This window comes from Lissotriton vulgaris, chromosome 1_1, assembly GCF_964263255.1.
Source record: "Lissotriton vulgaris chromosome 1_1, aLisVul1.2, whole genome shotgun sequence".
Taxonomy (NCBI): domain Eukaryota; kingdom Metazoa; phylum Chordata; class Amphibia; order Caudata; family Salamandridae; genus Lissotriton; species Lissotriton vulgaris.
In genome coordinates this window covers 1,052,703,264-1,052,724,708 of record NC_141685.1, presented here as the reverse complement: position 1 = coordinate 1,052,724,708, position 21,445 = coordinate 1,052,703,264, and the positions used below count along the sequence as shown (strand labels likewise).

The 21,445-nt window shown below is 46.9% G+C and overlaps 1 protein-coding gene across 1 annotated transcript in view; it reads right to left on the bottom strand.

Annotated features, from left to right (window-relative positions):
* LOC147748523 (E3 ubiquitin-protein ligase TRIM39-like) overlaps positions 1-21,445 on the bottom strand; it is a 409,493-nt gene that overhangs the window by 296,152 nt on the left and 91,896 nt on the right. The window contains exon 2 of the mRNA XM_086962828.1: positions 20,542-20,625. Coding sequence (XP_086818954.1) covers positions 20,542-20,625 — 84 coding nt within the window. The remainder of the gene's footprint in view (positions 1-20,541; positions 20,626-21,445) is intronic.

Below are 21,445 nucleotides of genomic sequence, written 5' to 3'. Positions count from 1 at the left end.
TCCATCTGAATGTTCAGAGAGCTCAATGCTCGTAACACTCCTGAGTGTTTAAGTTCAGCATTCACTGCCTCCTGATATTCCTCTAAAAGCGTCTTAATTTCCGAAGACACTGAGTCATCCGCGTGTACCAACTGTTGCAATTCCAATACTCCCAGTTTACTTTCTAAATCAGCCAGGCGTTGGTGAATGTCAATTTAGAACCCCAGAGTGCTTGGACATAGCTATACCACGAATGTAAACCTTAAAGGTCTCCCAGATCCCTTGGAAACGGTCCACAGAACCACATTAGTGGTAAAGAACATCTTGATAGCCTCCGCTAGCTCAGCCTTGAAGGCCGAGTCAAGTAGCGAATAGGGAGGGAATTGCCAGGTGAAAAGCAGTTTACACTTCTTGAGGGTAGCTATCACTATCATCAGGGGGGAATAGTCAGAGTACGAGGGAGGACCCTACACTCCCCAACGGTATCATAAAGGGACGTGGATGCCAACCAATAATAAATCCTAGTATGTAGGTTATAATAAGCAGAGGAATGTGTGTAACCCCCCGTAAGCGGAAATATCGAGCGCCAAACATCACGCAGGTCTAGACGAAGCATAGTGCTCTCCAACGCCCTAGCAGCCGCAGAAGGGAGTCTGTCGGGACCCCTTATCGATCCACATGTGCGTTTGACCAGATTTAGATCCCCTTCCCAGAGGAACTGGCTTTTCCTGTATTTGTTGGCTGCAGACACTAGCGAGTCAAACACTTGTGACAGTCATAATTGGGACCAAAGATGTTCACAAATACTATATCAATGCCCTTCCCCTGACATTTAGATATCGTATATCTGCCGTCTGTCGGAGTCAAGCGGAACTAGAGTATAGGGAGATTTGGGGTTAACCCATCAAATCACCCCTCTGGCATGGGTAGTAAAACATGAGGCATGTATGTTGTCCTGTAGGCCCCTGCTGCACAGGAGGGGACTTTTTTTTTTTTTTTTTTGGAGTTCAAAACACTGCTTTATTGTATAAGAGGAATCACAATACACAGCTTTTTGCGCCTACAACCCGGAGGCCGGCAGCATGGAAAGGTAGTCATAACACAGCCTCGTGGCCGGCATCCCTGAGGCCCGGCGGCACAGCATATCCGAGTTGAAGGATGATAACACAGCCGGTGTAGTAGGGCAATGAAGGATAGACAGCAGCAGAACAGTTTTTTTTTCTTTTTTTTCTTTTCTAGTGTTGTTCATACCCGTAACAGTAAACAGAGATCCCCAACAGTACAGAAACTAAGAGGCAATTCACGTCCGTTCAGAAAGAAAATAGGTAATGCGCTGGTGTGGCAACCCAGGCAGGCAGAGGTGGGCATGGTACTACAGCCACGGCATATCAAATCTAACAACCATCCATCAGCACTATGAGAAGCAATGCATGTGGTATTATGAAGTGTTAAGTAATAGAAGGAATATCGGTGTGTGTTGGTCAAGGCTTATGGAATCCCAGAATGACATAGGGGGGGGGGGTGACAGGCAAATGGAAGGGGAGAGATCCACGACGTTGGGGATCACGTGGGGCCCGGGGAGTAGGCCCAGTTGGTATGGTGAGAGGGCAAGAGGCCCTGGCGTGGACCATCCAGTAGTGTCTACGGGCACATGTATGGGAACAGTGGTCAGGTCCGGAGCTCAAGCCAGGATTTTAAACAGTAGCAAGGGGGTCTTCAGGCGGATCTACGTCATCTGAGCGTGCAAGCAAATAGCTCACTAGTGGACCCCAGATGTCGCTGGGCCGACTCGAGATGAGCAGTAACTCAGCGAATGTATTATGTTGATCTTGACAATAGGTCAGATCTGCCAGCCATTCCTTGAATTTGGGCGCTCTGCCTCGACCCCAGCGGCACGCCACAGGCCTTTTGGCCAAGAGTAGTGCAATATCAACAAATTTCCGGCAAGATCTAGGGATCTGCAAAGTGTACCCAAGTAGTGTCACCAGTGGATCCATGGGCACCGCCTCCCCCGTCATCTCAGTGAGGGCCCCCGTTACCTGCCGCCAGTAGCACTCCACTTGGGAGCATCCCCATGCCAAATGCAGAAAGTCCGCATGTTCGGCGCGACAGCGCTCGCAACGATCATCCTCCGCCAGGCCGAATCGGCGTTTCCTCGCCGGCGTATAATACACCCGCTGCAGGAATTTATAATGTATAATTTTCAATCTGCTACTAGCAGAGATGCGGGAGGTGAGCACACAGCAATAGTGCCACTGCTCGTCGCTAATGTCAGTGGCTAATTCCGTAGTCCAGTGCGTCCGAGCACTAGAATCCGGCGTCGGGGCTGCGCCCCTGAGCTGGTAGTAAAGGCCGGAGACTAGATGAGCCCCATCTTGCGAGCAGAGCATGAAGTGAAGTGGAGACAGAACCTCAGGTTCATCGGGAAAGTCGGGCAGGATGTCCCTCATCCCCGCCCGCAGGCGTATATAGTAAAAGAGCTCTAGTGGGGTGTGGCTATGCGTCGCAAAAATAAAGTTCCGCCGACTTAAAATGACCGTTAGAAAACAAGTCGCCCCAGCAGGTGATACAAATCCTTGCACAAAGGTTGCGGAAACCTTGCGCCAACAATAGGGTAAGATTAGGATGATAGGTGAGCGGCAGTCTGGGCGAGTAGGGCAGGGGACAGGACAAGCTCTTGGCTATACGGCACCACGCGTCTAATGTGCAGGAGACCGAAGTATTCGGCGTGGGTAGGGATGTTTCAGGGCAGTGCAGCAACCCATCGAGTGGGAGAGGGTGCACTCTCCAGTCTTCCACTGCGATATGTGGCATGTAAGGCGTAGGAGCCATCCAGTGGTAGGCGAAGTGTGCCTGCGCGCACTGATAATATGCCTCGAAATCGGGGACACCAAAACCTCCCCTGTCATAGGGAAGAGTGAGCGAGGACCATTTGAGCCGGGGGCTCTTGCCACCCCAGAATAGCCTGCGCAACACCATCTTCAGGGTTTTGAAGGGCCTGGAAAATAAGGAATGTTAAGGAAGAAGTAAAGAAATCGGGGGAGGATTACCATTTTAATAAGGGATGCCCTTCCAGCCATGGAAAGCGGCAGGGTGATCCAGAGATCCACAGAAGCGGTCAGCCTGGTTATTGCCACTCCATAATTGGACCGTAATGTCTCATCCTTGTCCCGGGAAATGCAGATCCCCAAGTACCGGAGATCGGTCCTACACCACTCCAGTGGATAGTCGAGAGGAAAGTCAGTTACCGCATCTGTTAAGGGGAAAAACTGCGACTTGGACCAGTTGATATGTACACCTGACAACCCGCCAAAAGCAACAAACTCCCTGAGTAAGGGATTGAGGTGCATCTCGGGGGTGCTTAAGGTACAACGTGATGTCGTTGGCGTATAGAGACACATCTATTTGACGTTGTAGGCATTGCACCGCCCCATCTCAGTGTAGTTGACGCAAGCGACAGGCAAGAGGTTTAACTGCTATGGTGAAAAGCAGGGGAGAAAGTGGACAACCCTGGAGTGTGCCTCTGGTAATTGCAATGGGTTGTGACAGGCGACCGTTAATCAATACCCTCGCCGTGGGGAGAGTATAAAGGAGGCGGACCCAGGATATAAACAGTTTGGGGAACCCCATGCTAGCCAACACCGAGAACAGGTAGGGCCACTCGACTGAGTTGAAAGCCTTAGATGCGTCGAGGAAAACAGCTGCAACAGGCATATCGGGATGAACTGTGCGAAGCAGAGAGAACAGAGTGCGGAGGTTGTGGGAAGTGGACCGGCCAGCCACGAAACCCGACTGATCGGGCAAGACAATCCTGGTCATCAGCAGCGACAAGCGGGTGGCCAGTATTTTAGCGAGTATTTTGACATCACAGTTCAAGAGGGAGAGTGGGCGATAGGAATTGCAGGAGCTGGGCTCTTTGTCGGGCTTCAGGAGAGAGGTGATCACTACCTCGCGCATGGAGCAAGGGAGTATACCGTCACAGAGCGATTCCGAGTAGACCTCGCGAAGAACAGGCGCCATGATATCAATGTAGGCTTTATAAAACTCGGCAGGAATGCCGTCAAGTCCCGGGGCTTTGCCGTTCTTGAGGGACATAATGGCCTCACGGACCTCGTCCAGCTCGAAAGGCGCCGCCAGAAACGCCCTATCCCCATCGCTGAGCCAGCAGAGCGCCACATCTTTCAAGTAATCAGCATAGGACGTGTCGGGCCCCGTGGTGGAAGTGTAGAGCGAGTGATAATGTGTCGTGAATATTTGGAGTATCTCATCTGTGTCCCTGACTGTGGCACCGTGATCATCTGCGAGTTCAAGTATTTCATTATGTGCACGTGAAGGCTGTGTGAGTGTAGCGAGTATCTTCCCAGGCCTATCTCCCTCACAATATTTCCGGGCTTGCCAGTGTTTACCTCGGAACTTGGCCTCCCTGATAGCTTCCTCCTCATACTTCGTTAATGTCTCTCTGAAAGCAGCATGCAGTTCGGGTCCAGTCTCGGTGACCATACGGAGTTCTAGAGCACGCAGTTCTTTCTCTAACGTACTTATCGTATTAAGGATGTCCCGCAAAACACCGTGGCTCTTAGAGATACAATATCCCCTAATGGTCACCTTGAATGCCTCCCATATGTGTTCTACCGAGTCAACTGACCCCTTATTCCTGGGAAAGAAGGCTGCTATTTCCTCCCCTAGTTCAGTGCGAAATAAATTGTCCAATAGTATGTCAGGGCGGAGTCTCCAGTGAGGTCTCGGGCTGTCCCATCCTGGTGTATGGAAGTGTAGCAAGACGGGGCTGTGATCAGAGTACGTTCTCGGCAGGTGCACTACCCCCACCAATTCCGCGGCTATACCGCTGGTGATCAAGAAGTAGTCCAGGCGCGCCCAAGTTCCCGTGTGTGAGGTGAAATGTGTGCCCTCCCTCTCATGTGGGTGCAAGTGTCTCCAGGCATCAAGCAGCTCGCCCTCCATGATCACGCCCTCGAGTGCCTCTCGCGCTCTAGGTTTATAGGAGCAGACTCCGTCCGCTCTGTCTAGCTGTGGTACCATTGCCAGGTTGAAGTCCCCACCCCAGATAACATGTTGTGACCCAGCAGTCATGATCTTGCCCCACAGAGTAGTAAAGAATTCAGGAGTATCTATGTTTGGTGCATATGTGACAAATGTGTAAGTGTCGCGCCCCAGTCTGCCCCACAACATTGCATAGCGCCCCTCCCCATCAATCAGTTCCCCGTATCTCTGAAACGGTACACTGCGGGCTATAAGGATGGCAACTCCCCTCGCATAAGTGGAATATGAGGAGAAGACGGGATCCCCGGCCCATCTGCTCGCATAGGTGGTCCTACCCTGTGGCGACAAATGGGTTTCCTGCAGCATGGCAACCTGGACGTGATGTCTATCAAGATAGGCAAGGACATTGCGACTTTTTTTGCATCATTCAAGCCCCGTATATTCCAGGATACGCAAGTCAAGTGTGCATTAGCATTCAGAGTATTTTGTGTGAATATAGTACTCAGGCAAATCTCTAATCAACACTAGCACATGAACAATGGCATTTGCCAAACAAAAATAAAAAGTAATCAAAACAAGTTTTTGCACCTTAGATACATTTTAATTATTAAAAACCATTATTCAATTATAAAAATTCAGTACATTAGTATACATGTATGATAAAGTGTTTCAGCATTATAGCATATGCATAAATTCAGACATTTATCAGATACATATTACAATATAATTAAAAGATGGTTTCCTGTCTACGCGTTTCGACACAGGTGTCTTCCTCAGGACTGTACCATCGTATTTCTGTAAGACATATTAAAAATATTTACAAATCTATGTATTACAGTGCAAAAAACCGTTTATGATTTAAGTTATGTCTTTACATATACAGGGCTAGTGTTTCTCATGTTACATATTTGATAATACCGCTACACATTGTATGTATCACTAAACACTCTCCTTTGAATGCCACTGTCAGACAAATCATCAATTCAAACTGGCATTTGCTAAATGTAGAACCCACCCAACCTAAACTATCAAAGCCCATGTTTGCGCATCATCGCAACAAAAACTTAAAAGATCTAGTAGTAAGATCACGCTTTGAAGGTTCTACTAATAAGATCCCATATATACAGAAATCATTTGAAGGCGGCAACGCGATCAGAGGAACCTCTAGATGTGGCACATGTCAATCATGTGAAGGCATCATCTTAGGTGAAACTTTCACTTTCAATCAAATTAAAATACAAGCCAAGGAACTATGGACATGTAATACGAGTAACATTGTTTATCTGTTACTATGTCCGTGCAACTTAGGTTATGTTGGAGAGACCTCAAGAACTATGAAACTCCGACTTACTGAACATAGATCTGCTATTAAAACACGAAAACTGGCAGCCCCTTTGGCTTTGCATTTTTCTGAATTTCACCATTCCCCATCGCAGATTCGGTGGCGGATTTTTGAAAGGATCCATACACCTAACAACAATGGTGGAGATGGAATAAGAAAAAAGAGGTGTATTGGATCTTTTCCCTTAACACATTTACCCATGGGTTAAACAATGATTTACCATGGATAAACGCAATACTGTTATAAATAAATAGGTTTAATGTGTCACCTTTAAATGTGCTTAACACTAAAAACAAACATATATTCAATCCCTCCACAGTATGTGAATATATGTTTTATAAATAGAAAGGTCTACATTACTGTCTATACAAAATGAAATGCTTTCCCTTTAAGATGCACGTGACTGAAATCAAACCAATAGATGCAGTCGGTATTTAAACCAATACCTACGTGCGGTTTAGATTCTTGCCGAAAAATTAGATACCGCCGGGATCTCCTTGCCACCGGTCTGCGTTTGAGTATAAATCACTGTAAGCCAAATACTAAAAAAGTGCGTTAGAAGTTAGTTTTGTATCTTCTTTATAATAATGCGAGTCGTGTCTGTGTTCCCGCTGTAGAAATAAAGACGCCGGGTACCGCTTGCAGCCGGTTCACTCCGCTTGACATTAAAACAGGTAACAATAATGATTCTCACTGAGGTTTTCTATAGTTAGTAGATCCTTTCTGTTAATGACGCTAGTTCCGTTTCCATCTTTTCTTTGTAGATAAAAGACGCCGGGAACCTTTTTGCAGCCGGTTTATATAAACTGATAACACTGCAGGTAAAAATAAAAATAATGTTTTGTGACATGAGGTGCAGTAGTTCTAGGACAATTTATAATATAATCTATACAGATCAATAATCGCGCACGCTTTTCCTTTGATATCTTCAGTAAAGACGCTAACATCCGTGACGCCACAACCAATCTGCTGAAACGTGACCACTATTTTGTTGGTCTTTTTAAAGATGGTAAGAAGGCGTTTATCTGCGATTCCATTAGAATTAATATGCTCTAATACTCTAGAGGTTATAAACACCTAATTAATAGATTGAAAGATTTGACATAACCTAATGCGTACCATACATTTTCTTTAATGTTTAAAACAAAATTTCCCATTAAGGACGTCCTTTCCAATCGGCACCGTGTGGCATTTTACAGACAATATCATTACAGATTCGTTTTTTAATTGGTAAGAAAACCACTGCATAATAATATTCTATGGAATATGCTAAATACTAACTAGGCAGATATATGAGGAACCACTGGCCAATTATACGCATCATGTTATTTTCTCTACCTTATTCGACCTATAACTATGTATAAAAAGCTTGGTAAAATAATAAGAAAAACGTGCAGTAGCAGATAGTAGATGACATAGTGTTTACTGTAAGGTTGGATTACTGCAATGAATTCGCTAATCCCTTTGTGAAGAGTCTAATATTCCTTATCCACTTTCAGGAATTTTAATCAGCCGATTCCACCTGAATAAAGGCATAATCCATCTAATCATCAATATAGGACGTTAACCTTTATTTCTAGCCCATCTAGGTAAGCGCATACTGAAATAAAACGCTTAGTCAACTGCAGACTGCTTGACATGGTTTTTTGTATTATCCAACAACCCAAACAAATCAGATAATATGACACACACTATATAAAATCACTATGGGTAATTTTGGGACATACCACCCTAATGTCTTACTAAGGTACTCAAAATTCGACACAAATATTTTCTGTTTTCTCTTGTCTCTCCTACTTTTTGTGGTTTTTCACCCTCTATTATAGGTCTGTCTATTGGTAAGCTTTGTTTCAAAGACGATATTTTCCTCAATAGGAGGATACTAAGATAAAAGATCTATGTTGAACAACATTAGATGTTCAGAGATAGGTTGTAATTATGTAAATAGAGGTCTATGGACTTGTATATAGATATATGTATATATGTACAAATGATGTTTTCTCTTTCTTTTTCGCTTTGGCAAACTTGTACATCAATGTGTAGCGGTATTATCAAATATGTAACATGAGAAACACTAGCCCTGTATATGTAATGACATAACTTAAATCATAAACGGTTTTTTGCACTGTAATACATAGATTTGTAAATATTTTTAATATGTCTTACAGAAATACGATGGTACAGTCCTGAGGAAGACACACCTGTGTCGAAACGTGTAGACAGGAAACCATCTTTTAATTATATTGTAATATGTATCTGATAAATGTCTGAATTTATGCATATGCTATAATGCTGAAACACTTTATCATACATGTATACTAATGTACTGAATTTTTATAATTGAATAATGTTTTTTAATAATTAAAATGTATCTAAGGTGCAAAAACTTGTTTTGATTACTTTTTATTTTTGTTTGGCAAATGCCATTGTTCATGTGCTAGTGTTGATTAGAGATTTGCCTGAGTACTATATTCACACATAATGTATTGCCCTGACTCAGGAAATTGATCCATATCAGGGGGTCCTTGTTTGTTTCACATATTAGCATTCAGAGTAGCCATAGTCTAACATTAAGCACCATAGTTCCGGCCAGGGCGATGGTATAAGGCCCGTTATGCCCCGCCTACATCGGCGCACACACCAGAATAGAATCAAAACAAATATTCCAGTCGATGAAAGCCTCTTCGTAGAACATCCCACCCCCCTCCCACCCCAGCATCCCAATCATGCCAGCAGCCAGTGAGCCCCTCCCAGCATCCCTCCCCCCACCCCATCCCTCCCAACCTTAGCAACAACAACAAAAATATCAGCAGTCTTAAGGGGAACACCCAATAGGGGAATAGCATAGATTACGCACAGCCACTTCCCGGTCCATAGCTCCAGTACTGTACCGCCCTTGGTGGAGGCTAGGGCCAAGAGAGTGGTCCTTGGTTTACATTACCACAGGAGTGTGAAGTCCGTGCAGGTCCAGCATGCGTAGCCCCCACTCTGTCCACGCTCTTAGCAGTAGAGAAGGTTCAAGCAGCACATATGATAAGCCTAGTGCATTTGGAGCAAGCAGTCACTCGTGTAGCGCCGGAGGAAGGTCTCCGTCCTCTTGGTCCTCTGAGGCATCGCGATCCTCCCTGCGTGCTCTCCGGAGTGTTTTCAGAAAATCCTCCACTTTCTGCAGGTTTGTGAAAAAACGTTGCCTCCCCTGGTGCTTAACCCGCAGCTTCGCCCGGTATAAAAGCGCATAGTCCACTTGGGCTTCTCGCAGCTTCTTCTTTACTGGGAGGAATTTGCGTCGTTCCTCCTGCACCAGCGGTGTGAAGTCCAGGTATATGGAGAAGGAGATGCCATTGTACTGCAATGTTCTTTGAGATCGGGCCGCCCGCAAGGCAGTGTCGCGGTCCCGATAGTTCAATAGTTTAGCAATAATTGGCCGCGGCGGGAGTCCAGGTTTAGGCATAGGCGCCAAGGATCGGTGTGCTCTTTCCACGATGAATTGGGGAGAGAAAGCGTCCTCTCCGATCGAGCCTTTAAGCAACTTCTCAATATATAGCTCCATCCTGCCAGTGTCTGTAGATTCCGGCACATTGGTGACCCGTATGTTGTTCCGGCGGCTTCGGGCTTCCAAGTCCTCGTTTTTTGCCGCTATAACCCTGAGCAGGTTGTCCATCCTAGCCAGTTGCATCGTATGAGTGGAGGTGGCATCCGTGTTGTCAGAAATGCGTTGTTCCGCAGTCGTGAGTCTCTCCTCGTGGCGATCCACCTTATGCACCAAGGCACTAGTCGGGCAGTGACCCCATCTACCTTCTCAACGACGGTGGCAAACCCCTGCCTCATCTCTTGAAATAGGCTGTGCAAATCAATGTCTTTGGCGGGGGACGTAATGGCCTTCGGGGTGGCTGCGCTAGGCCCAGGATCTGTTGGCACCGATTTCGCGCCTTTTTTGGCACCATCAAAACTGAGCTTAAATTGGCGGTTGTCAGGCCGCACCATGGCGCAACAGGTCGCAGCGCTTGAGCACTGCGCAGCCTATCAGCGCTGTAATCACGGGGGTGATATAGAGGAGCGCCAAGGCAGGTTTTTCGTGCAGTCCACGCAGGTATGGCGCGATGCAGTAATTGCCGGAAAAGGTAACGCCGTCGGGGATCCGTAGGCGTCCAGCGGGAGGCCGTAGGCACTTCACACGCTCCCCAGGTGGTCCTGTGGTAGGGGGCCGATAACGCCCAAGCGTCAGTGGCGCTGTAACTGTCTCTCGCAGGACAGGCAGGTCGTGGATGCTTTGACGCGTAACTGCAGGCAGGTCATGACCCTCGAGCGCCAGGTCCAGGAGGAAGCAGGGTCCGATATGGGCATGGCGCCAGAGGTCTCCCCGTGATCAGGGACAGCCCAAAGCTCAGTCATGCAATGTGGCAGCAGGTGGGAGGGAAGGTCCAGGCAGTTCGGGGGACAGGGCCCCGCACAGTGCAATCTTGGTGGTGCAGAGGCAGGCAATAACACCGTAGTGGCAAGGCCAGTGTTCAGTGAACTCAGGAGTATGGCCCAGGTACAGCGGTCCCCCCCGCGGCGGGCCTCAGGCATGTACTCCGCCCTACGATGTGGGCCTCCCACAGTCAGTACCTCTCGTCGCTGTGAGCGCCGGCATGGTGAGGGTCGTGTTGGGCGCCCTGAGGTCGTCCTGCCCCACGGCCCTCTTCCGGGCGCGAGTAGCGGCTTGCCTGCAGCACCGGCCGTCAGTCTGATGCTGGGAGGGAGGGGGCCGCGCATGGACGGGGGTAACGGCCAAGCGTCCCTGCCCAGAGTCCCTGAGCAGTAGGGGTTTCGACTCTGGGCGGCACCTGGTCCCGTGGCCTACCACCTCGTGGTCATCCTCGGGGTTGCGTGGGTTGTCGCAGCCGGACTTCCCCGCTCGCAGGCTCCAGGGCAGTTGCCGGTGAAACTTCAAATAGCGATATCTCCGGCACCGTACCTCGTAGCGACCCCAAACTTGGGTCGAGTGTGGATCGTAGCCTCTTACAGCATGTAAGATGGAAATCGGGCGAGTCTGCACCCTGTGGTGGAGGATATATGCAGGAGAACAGACCAAGGAGCGGGAGCTGCGTGTCTAAGCAGCCATTCCGTTTGTGCGCCCTCTAGCGCCCCCACAGGAGGGGACTGTTGAGTGGAAAACGCGTCTCCTGCAGCAAGGCAACATCTATAGCATGATTTTGTAAACTGTGTAATACCTTACGGAGTTTCCTATAGTCATCAAGACCCCATACATTCCATGGGAACGCTAGGAGAACACCAACTGGTAAGTTCTTACTGACATTACTAGTTACCACCATTGCACTGGTTTGGTCGGACCCCAAAATATGATCTGTATAGTAGGCAATATTGACTCTCACCCTTTATGTGCTGATAGAAAACATCAATCTGCACTAACATTCAAGTGCTTCTCAAACCCCACCAACCCCCCTCCCACAGGAGACCATCCCCAACTTGGCCACAGTTCTTCCCTTTCAGCTTCCAACCCCCCCAACGTTTTCCCCCCCGCAAAAACAAAGAACACTCCCAGGTGTTTCACACGTGGGCAAAAGTTGCTCATCACACATGGAGAACTATCAGGCCAACGTGAGGCCACTCTCAATGCACCGTCTCAACCATCTTATGCAACCACCAAGCATATGGTGTCCCCCACGTCCTCACCACAGCTTCAATCTCAGTTCCATAAGCATGTCCACCATGCAGGGCAATGCTAGAGCTCAGGGTGCGTTAGGCCAGGCACTGCATCTCAGGGCCTGACCCCCCCAATATAAAGTCAATGCTGCAATTTGGCACTCCAACTCAGCCTCTCTCCCTTAGCGGAGTACCTCCCTGCATGGATCCCGCTGAGGTACTGTGGGACCACAAAGGCATCGAGGGAGAGGACCTATCCGATTAAAGGAGAATAAACAGTTTTCAAAGAGTCATAACTCATCCTCCCCTGCCCTACCGACTGTCATCCCCAATTCTATCCCAGACTATAGACCATACTTTTCGCTCAGAGGCATCAGACAACGTTCAGTCCTGTTCCTCCAACCGTCTTCCTGCGGCCTCGTCAAGTAGCTTCCGCTCCGGATTGTGACGCTGCTCTCTCGACCAGTCTTTTAGCGCCTTCTGTAGGGCCTTCGGGTCCATGAAGATGTGGGATCGACACTGCCTGTTGACACAGCTTTGATGGGGTAAAGCATGGCATTATCCACACCAAGATCGCAGAGCTGTTTCTTCATTGGGGCGAACTGTCAGCGTGCTTCCTGGACCCGGATCCTAAAGTCCGGGAATAGAGAGATCGTGGTACCTTCAAACCCCAAAGGCTGCTTTTCCCTAGCCAGCTTCAGCGCCACATCCAGGTCACGGTAGTTGAGAAGTTTTGCAATGATCGGGCAGGGGGCGCCCCCGGTGACGGCTGGGGCCCCAAGGAGCTGTGCGCTCTTTCCACCACAAACATGGCGGAAAACGAGTCCTCGCCCGGCAGAGTCTTCAAAAGGTTCTCTGTGAATTGCTCCATATTACCAGTTTGTGCAGTCTGCGGCAGACCCTTGATTCCAAGGTTGCAGGGCCGTCAACGTGCTTCTAAGTCTTCGTTTTTTTCATGCAAAACCTACATCACCCTGCCAAGTTGTTTATGTTTATTGTCAAGTGTTGTGGGTGCTTCCTCCACTTCCGTCAGCCTTCACTCGGACATATCTAGCCTCTCAGCATGCTTGTCAAGCCTTTCAGCCATACGATCCATTCTGTAGGATAATGCACCCATCTGAATGCCAAGGGCTGAGATACCACTCTGCAGGCTCTTTTCCATAGCCACTAGCATGCCACGGATGTCCTGAAGCTGGTTGCTCCTGCATCCTGGAGGAGTCTTCAGTGGATGTGTCTCGGGACTTGGACCTATTCTGTTTGAAATATAGATGTGGTTGCGCCCTGTCGACTCTGCCCATCCTAGCCTCCAGCAGGTCACTCAACAGTCCGATCTCCCCCGACCCAGGGGGGGTCAGGGCAGCAGGAGGGGAGCAGACTCGATATGCACAGCAGGGACCCCGAGCGAGCAGTCTGGATAACTTCAGACCTAAGGTGACAGCAAACAGCAGACCGGTAGCACTCTCTCCAGGGTGGGTTCAGGTACACAGCTCAAGGCCCCCAGGCCACACAGCGTTTTGTTGGCACCTAAGTTGGTCGCCCAGGCAGGTACTTCCGCGATGCTGAACACTGGGAGAAGCAGCCCTGACGCCCCGCCAGGTCAGCTTGTGGCAACTCACGCACACAGGCAGTTTCAGAGCTTACGCAGGGCCCCACACCGCAGAAGGCGACTCAGAGGGGCCCGGAGTTCGTACAAGGTAAGTCCAGGCTGCCCTTGCAGCTGAGGCCCATCGATCCCAGCAATGCGGAGCTAAGGCAAGTATTAAGGCAGGGAGCAGCACCTCACAAGGGCCACCAACAGTACCAAATATAGCCTTGTACCAGACTATCGGAATCACAATAGCAGGCCCGCTCCCGGCGTATCACACAGCCACCACTGTAGGCCCGCCAGTCGCTCAGCAAACCCAATCCAGGCAGGCCGCCACTTCCACAGCACAGGCTGAGGGCATCAGGGACTCCAAAATGGCGGCGCCGTGTAGTCTGCAAAAGACGAGCTCCTCGAGCCACTGCCACTCATTGTAGAGGATGAGGCCGCCGCAGGCGCTCGTCTCAGGATGCCCGCAAAGCACCCAGTGGATCAAGAAATAACAGAGGAGCCCCAATAACTTCAGTGTGTTCTCACCCCCGTCAGCCACGGGTCTCCGGCGCAGGATCAGAGCCGCGGAGCAAGGCTCTCCCCCGGACCGCACCGAGCACCGTGCAATTGCAAGGTAACAGAGGCCACGTACTGGGAGATCCTGTTGGGGTTGGCAGGTCAGAGATTTCACCGCTTATGAATAGCGGTGGTCCGCATCCGCTCCCAGCTCCCTTGCAGCAGCGATCCCAGGTGAAAGCCGTCCACTGCACCTACTTTAGGCCAGTGCTTGTGGCCTAGCCAGGCGGATGTCGTCAGGCGCTCTAACTTTGCTCAGAGAGGCAGCACGGCGGTCAGGGGCACTTGGGATCACAGCCACCGAGCTTCCGAGGTCAGGGGACGCTGTCTCTGGTCACTAACACGATGCAGCTGCCAGATATGTAACGGATTGTGTGACGGTGTAACGGAGCACTCGGCTCAAGCGGCCATCTTGGTCGCGAGCAAGCTCCGCCCCCCACTTGGGGGTAATTCTAAGGTAAGGAATCTCGAAAAAGTGAAGGCATTTATGTGAAACAGATTGAGTCATGTCCCAGTTCTACAAAACCTGCTGAGCTGCCAAAAATAGACCGAATAACACAACTGAATAATTGCCAATCCAAGGTAAGAGGCAGGCATACTAAGTGCAAAGTGGCTAATAGTCCCTCTAGAAATTCCCACTTACAGTGACAGAGAATTTCTTTTCTCCCCCACAGCTATGAGGTCCTGCTGAGAACTCCCCACTAAATAGGAGTTCGAAACGCGTAGACCGTTATTTCTACACCATAAGATCTTCAAAACTCATATTCCAATTTAAAAAGTGGTTTTGAACAAAAATACTGTTATCTATGGTGATGACTAAATGTATTAATGCAAATTGAATTGTATATAAAGTTTGATAGTCGGGTATGTGTGAGTGTGAGAACGTATACTGGGTTGTTGATCAACAGGGAATGAAAGTAGAGTATGAATTGGTGCTAGTTTTTATTATAAAATTGTTCTTTTTGTGTGGATTGTTGCAGCTTATCAATGTTTAATCGGTTAATCAGAACCAACAAATGAACTTGAAAATGTATTAATAAAAAGTGATTTATTCAGACTGAACTATAAGTCTTGTCCGTACATTGAGGTCAATTCCAATGTCAAAAAAATAGAGGTGTTTTACTGAGGTGACAGTATTGGCAATTATTCAGTTGTGTTGTTAAACAGAGGCTTGGCCTTACTGTGGGGAGCCCACACCCAGTGTTTTCCACAAAAATAGACCGAATGGCATCTGGCTACTTGGTGAACTACAAACCAAAAAAATCGATACAAGAGGAGGGACTAATCGGTTACCACTTCACTATCTTTCTGCTGCCGTATCAGTATGGTTTGGCACAACATTGAAGTTCCAAAAACTTCTGGTTTTGGGGAACAAAACACGTTGGCTGTTTTTATGAACTATTGTCGATTTTGAAATAAAAGAAGAGTAAAGAAAATATAATTGGACTTCCTGTATTATGTTCAGTGCACCTCTGTTTGCTCAATTTACTTTGTGAACCATGAACACTACTCATCGGAATCAAGTGAACCCTAGATACCGCAGCCGCTGACTCTTCCTTTCAAGCTACAAGTGCATGCTTTCTAACTTTTGCTGAAAGAGACATGCCTTGATACTCCTTGGTTACATCTATGGATTACAATCAGACTACTAATCCTGTTCCTTTGGATTGGTTTGGTGACTGTCTTTTTCCCACTTCCTAATGGACACCATATCCCAGAATGCTCTGTAGTACAGCTTGTGAACTTGATACTGAAACCAAACACATCACACCGTGAACAAAGGGACCTGTCCCTGGTGAACATTACAGCAGTTCCAGTAGAAATAGTGCGGGACAGGGTATGATATGATTTATATGGTCCTACTGAACTTTTGAAAATATATTATTTGTTTAAAATTTCCTTAAATTATATCATCACCTCTATTGGCTCCTCTGATTGGAACATTGAAACCGTGCATAATTTGTTGACAGATTTTGAACAACTGACTGCATTTTTATCTGATGAATTGTATGATGGTACATCTAATTATGGTGATATGTTTGGTTATCAACATTATGGTCACCACTTTTTACACAAAGCTAGCATCCCATGTGCTGTCTATAATTTCACACAATGGGAACATTGCACATCACCATCGAAAGGTAGCTCAAAAATATTTGGACAGACGTTTGCCTATTTTTCTGGTTTTGACACCTCAGACCCAGCCTTTTACTATTCTAGGCTTGCACCTACATTATAAAAAAAATATGCTAACAAACACAAAGCTGATATACTCTGCTTCCTTTCTTTCCCAATTGTCTGTACAGGGTTTCAACTTCTGGAAAGAGACAAAATCTATCTGTGGGGACAAAAGAGTGGCAGATTCTGGGAACGGAGGCCTCTTTCAGAGTATGCCTTGTACCAACCCCAAATGATTTTCCTGAACAAAACTGTGCAACAGACTTGCTGCCTTGGAATAGCCAAGACAACGGATTAAACACACATTGCATTCCCACATTCGCACATTTTGAAAATTGGCAACACTACACAGAATACAGCGAGGATATAATAGTTCACATGCTGCGTAAAGGCAGCTACAATTCATCAGATCCCAATTTGAAGGGCAGTTGGTTTGGCCCTTAGACACCAATGAGTGTCAGTCTAGATTCCTGGGTAGGACCCAAGGGTTTAAAATCAATAGGCCTGACAAGCGTGATGTACAATCAGAACACTGGGGTGGGGACATCATATAGTGTTAGGAAGTTGTGCCTTGATTGGCTAAAAAACCTCAACACTTTCTCAGGTGAAACACTTGTCACTTCTTTCTGGTGACATGGATCTCAGAGATTTCTTGTTAGGTCCCAGGAAGCCACGTGAAAATTGTTTCTTGTATGCAAGAAAAAACGAACAGTGGAAAGTTTCTCAATAGGAAGCTGCTGAGAGACTGCACGAGATTTATGGGGTTAATTTACATAAGGCATGGTCTGCGGTTGACAACGGTATGATCAAATGAAGTTCCAGGATATATTTACTGGACAGCATAGTATCTTCTGCAATTGACTGAAGACAGCAGGACAGGTCTATTTTACAATATGGGAAATCACAACTACGGCCCATTGTGTTATTAAGTTGGACACTTCAAACATTACATTCTGGCCACATGCAGTGGCATTATATTAACAGCACCAATCTGTTTTCTGCATATGACCTAACTGAAAGACCGATATTAATGGCACAAAAAAATGCAAAGTATACCATGTTGCACATTGAAAAATTACACCAATTACACCTTTTACCCTGGCGAAGACACCATCCACAGACTGGATAATCCATGGTTATATTACCCTACTGGTCACGACTTTCCAATTCTAATACTGTCTGCAACATCACCAAGTAGGCAGATATGGAACGCTAGGGGAAGGTTATGTGCATGAATACTGGGCATTACCTTTCAGGTTTAGATGCAGGAAAGGGGACACAGAAGTTTTCCTTAGTGGTTCCAAAAGTGAGAATGCTTTTGAGCAGCTCCTTAGTTTGCAAGAACATTTCTCTTCATGAGGTATGTAATGCTTCAGTTGCGAACTTGACTGTTACCTGAAAGATTTCCCCGCCACTGTGATTCATCCGGTTTTCAGACTGCTTTCAAATGGGCATCAATGAAGTGGTCCTGATGCAAGGGATACAGTATGCTGAAGATGCTGATCTGGTTGTAGGGTTCTTCCTGGGGCCACCCCTCAATCCACAAATAGTGGGGGTGACTTTGGCCAATACACAAATACTGCCCGACCAGCTGCAATAAGCTGTACCACTCAGTACCCGCAAAACCAGGTGGCATTAACACGCAAGGGTCATCTCAGCCCCTCCATACAGGTTCTTTCTGAGCGGACTACTACTTGGATTCAGACCACTAGCATCCCCCAGTTCCTCAGCTCAGTCCGGGTCTTACTCACACTGAGCTGTGAGAGGGTCATTAGACCCCTCCCAGTCCCCCCTTCCTCCGAAGGCAACTGTACAGGCAGAAAATAAGGAGTCTGGACATAGGGGTAGAAAGGCCCCGTCGACGGTCGAATCGGCATCGAACAACGCTGTTCCGGCTCCATGTCAGGCAGAGACCGGGGGCCACGTCAGAGGTGGTGCCGGTGTGGTCGACGCCAGTGGAGGTGTAACAAGGTCAACCGGAGTTGACCAGGATCCAGGTCTGGATCTCCTTGGGGGCCCTGCAGCGCCAGGGGCAGAGCCGACAGCAACTCCAGAGCCGCCAACAGTGAAGGGTGAGGACCCCCAGTCGGGCCTGCGGGGCCCAAAGAGGCAGGCCATGGCAGACAAATTCCTGCAGCTGGGCTGGAGTTGCAGACGGACCCTTGAAGGGCGGGTAGGCAGACGGCGGCACTGTAGGCTCCACCAGAGCTGCAGGGGAGGCACCACCTGCACCCTCAGCCGCAACGGGCTAGGGGAAGTAGTTGAGCGATGATGCTTCTTCGACTTCTTGTGCTTGGTCTGACCTGACCCAGAAAGTGAAGACTTCGATCCCGACAAACGATGGGTGTTGGCTCCGCGACCGGTCCCTCGACCTCCCACGGGACCGGGACCTTGAGCGGCGCGGAGCCGACTGCCGGACTTCAAGCAACTTTCAGGACCGCTACTGCATAGTCTTCGGCGCCATGGCCCGGCAGTCGAGGCACAACTTGGGGTAGTGGTCGCGCCCCAGGCAGTAGAGACTCGTGGTGCGGTACAGTCACCGACATCATCCGATGACTGTCCCCGCACGACTTGAAACCAGGCATCCCTACGATACGAGGAGTCAATCGACTCGAAAAAAGCTGTGACAAAAAGCCTCAAAAACTCTGGGGGTACCACTCTCTCCGGACCTGCGCTTGGAGTGGAAATAGAAAGAACTGACGTCAGCACGCAAGGGCGGCGTCTAAGTAGCTGCCGCAACATCTCGGCAACCACGACACCAACAACGGACGTGGAGCCACACAATGCCATCTTCCGACGTGCAGGGTACTGCGGACGAAAACTTTCCGGATCCAGTCCGACGCCTGGGGGTAATTCTAAGGTAAGGAATCTATCACCATGTGTTTCTTTCAGATATTAAGGAACAAGGAACTTTATTGCGCTGTTTATTGTGTATTCAAGTAGAGTTGTGTGCTACTGCGGTTCAGTATTTGTAGATCATTAATCTTATGCTGCGGATTGTTATTGCGTATTTCTGTAGCTTTTGGCCACAAGATTTGGGGAGGCAGGTGGTTCTCCCCACCCTTCAGCACTGTTAAGATATATATAGACTAAGATATTCAGTGACATCACCCTTGGAGCGCCCGGATCCCTATATTTATACCACTGATCTTTAGCTTCTGAAGCAGCCAAGCATATTAAACTTACAAACCACAGTAAATCGTTTTTAATCAAACACTGACGTTTTACATTAAAAAATGTGACCAATTACCAAATTGGAAGAAAGCAAAATAACAATAGTAAATATTTGGTGTAAAAGAGCAAGCCTCAACCTACGAGGAGAGGCAGGTTCATCTGGTGCCCAGAAGGCTCAGTGTTTACTTTTTAAAAAGTTGAACTCCAATATTCTAGGTAACTGCTGTTCCTGCATCCCCGCTCTCAAATGCCCTGAACTACTGAGATATTCCTTAACAAGCATTGTAACTTTTCAATATCGGAATTGAGATTTTCAACTTTGTTCTACCCATCAGTTCCAAGGACCACACCAATTATGAGACAATGTAGGTGCACAATTTGTGTGGGAGAAGAGAGGGTGTATAATAAGTGACACATTAATGCCAATGCTAATTTTACACAGCATGTAGTCACCATTACATTATTTTGTGGATTAAAATGTTTGAACTAAAAGACCTTCTCAAACAACGTGCTTGAACATCGCTTTCTCCTTCATTTGTTCTTGACGGATAGTGTTGTAAGAAGCAATTACACTACAGGTAAGGTTTGCATAATTTATAGCTGTTTATTACTGTGGTTACCTTTATTTAGGCCATTTAGTTGGATTCCATGTTGATCTCAACAGTGCCTGTACTTAAATACCCCAAACGGAAACAAAAACGAATATATTAAAATGTTCACTTCGTGACACAGAACAGTCCTTATTAAATAACAGCTGAGATTTCCAAGTATCAGGCAATTGTATAACTCCCAACTGTACCACTGACCGACTTAAAATAAAAAAGTCAAATGTTAACACCTGTTCCAAAGAGTGTTGACATGGGAAATAATCAACCAAGGCAAACAAAGTTAAACTGTATGTTCCAGGGAACGGTCTTGCCAACGATTCAAGAGATTCACAAATTGTGAAGTCATCATACTACATCCGTCATTACATTAGTTGAACCCAATGCTTAAAATGTCACCTTACAAAGTGCATATGAAATGATCTTAAGGATGCATCAAGAAACATAACCCGAAGCACATTACTCACCATTGTGGTTTTTTGCTGCTCTTCTGCTTTGATTTTCGACTCAATCTTTTTCTTCAGAGGACTGAGCAATTCCAAGAGTTGTGCCTGCAGAAAAGAGACAATGGGTTACACATATGAACATCAGTAGGTAAGAGTTGAATAGAATTCAGTATCTGAATTTTTATTCATCACTAAATACTTACTTGCACCATAATTATTAACCTAAGCTATACGAAAGGACTGAAACACCGGAAATGACGCAAGAAGATGATATGGGCAAATAGTTCCCAAAATAAAAATGTTTTCTATGAGAATATTTATCTTTGGGTGGGATTAGAAAGTCAAGTAGCCACAATGTAGTAATTGTTTATTTCGGAATAAAATTCCATAAAAGTACAAAATTAGCTTCGTTATTGTAGTTACAATAATGAAGAGTGTAAAAATCCAGACATATACAATCAGTTACATCATCCTAATAAGATCGATTTTAGCACAATTTAACTGTACACAATAGTTCATATTTTAAGTTTCTGGAAAAAGTATGTGTTACTATATTTTATAAAAGCTAAAAAAGTATCAGATTAACAGCAACCTTTCAAACGTATTGCACTTCGTGAACAAAAAAAACCCCAGAACTGTACTTTTTGCTGTAACTGGATCATTGTTTTAGCTACACTGATCCGGGTTAGTTCTTCTAAAATACCAGATATTACTGGATTAGCTTAGAATAGTTACCCAAGTGGTGTTCCTTCCTCAGACTGCGGATAATCCATGCAGCGTGTAAAAATGTGACTAGACTGACAGACAATGAGCTGCGTATCAGTTTTCATTATTCTCAAAACTGGATAGAAAAACGTATTCCTAGTAAATTACGTAATGGGATAATCCACTTAATTTAAAAAAAAAAAAATTATTAAACCAAACT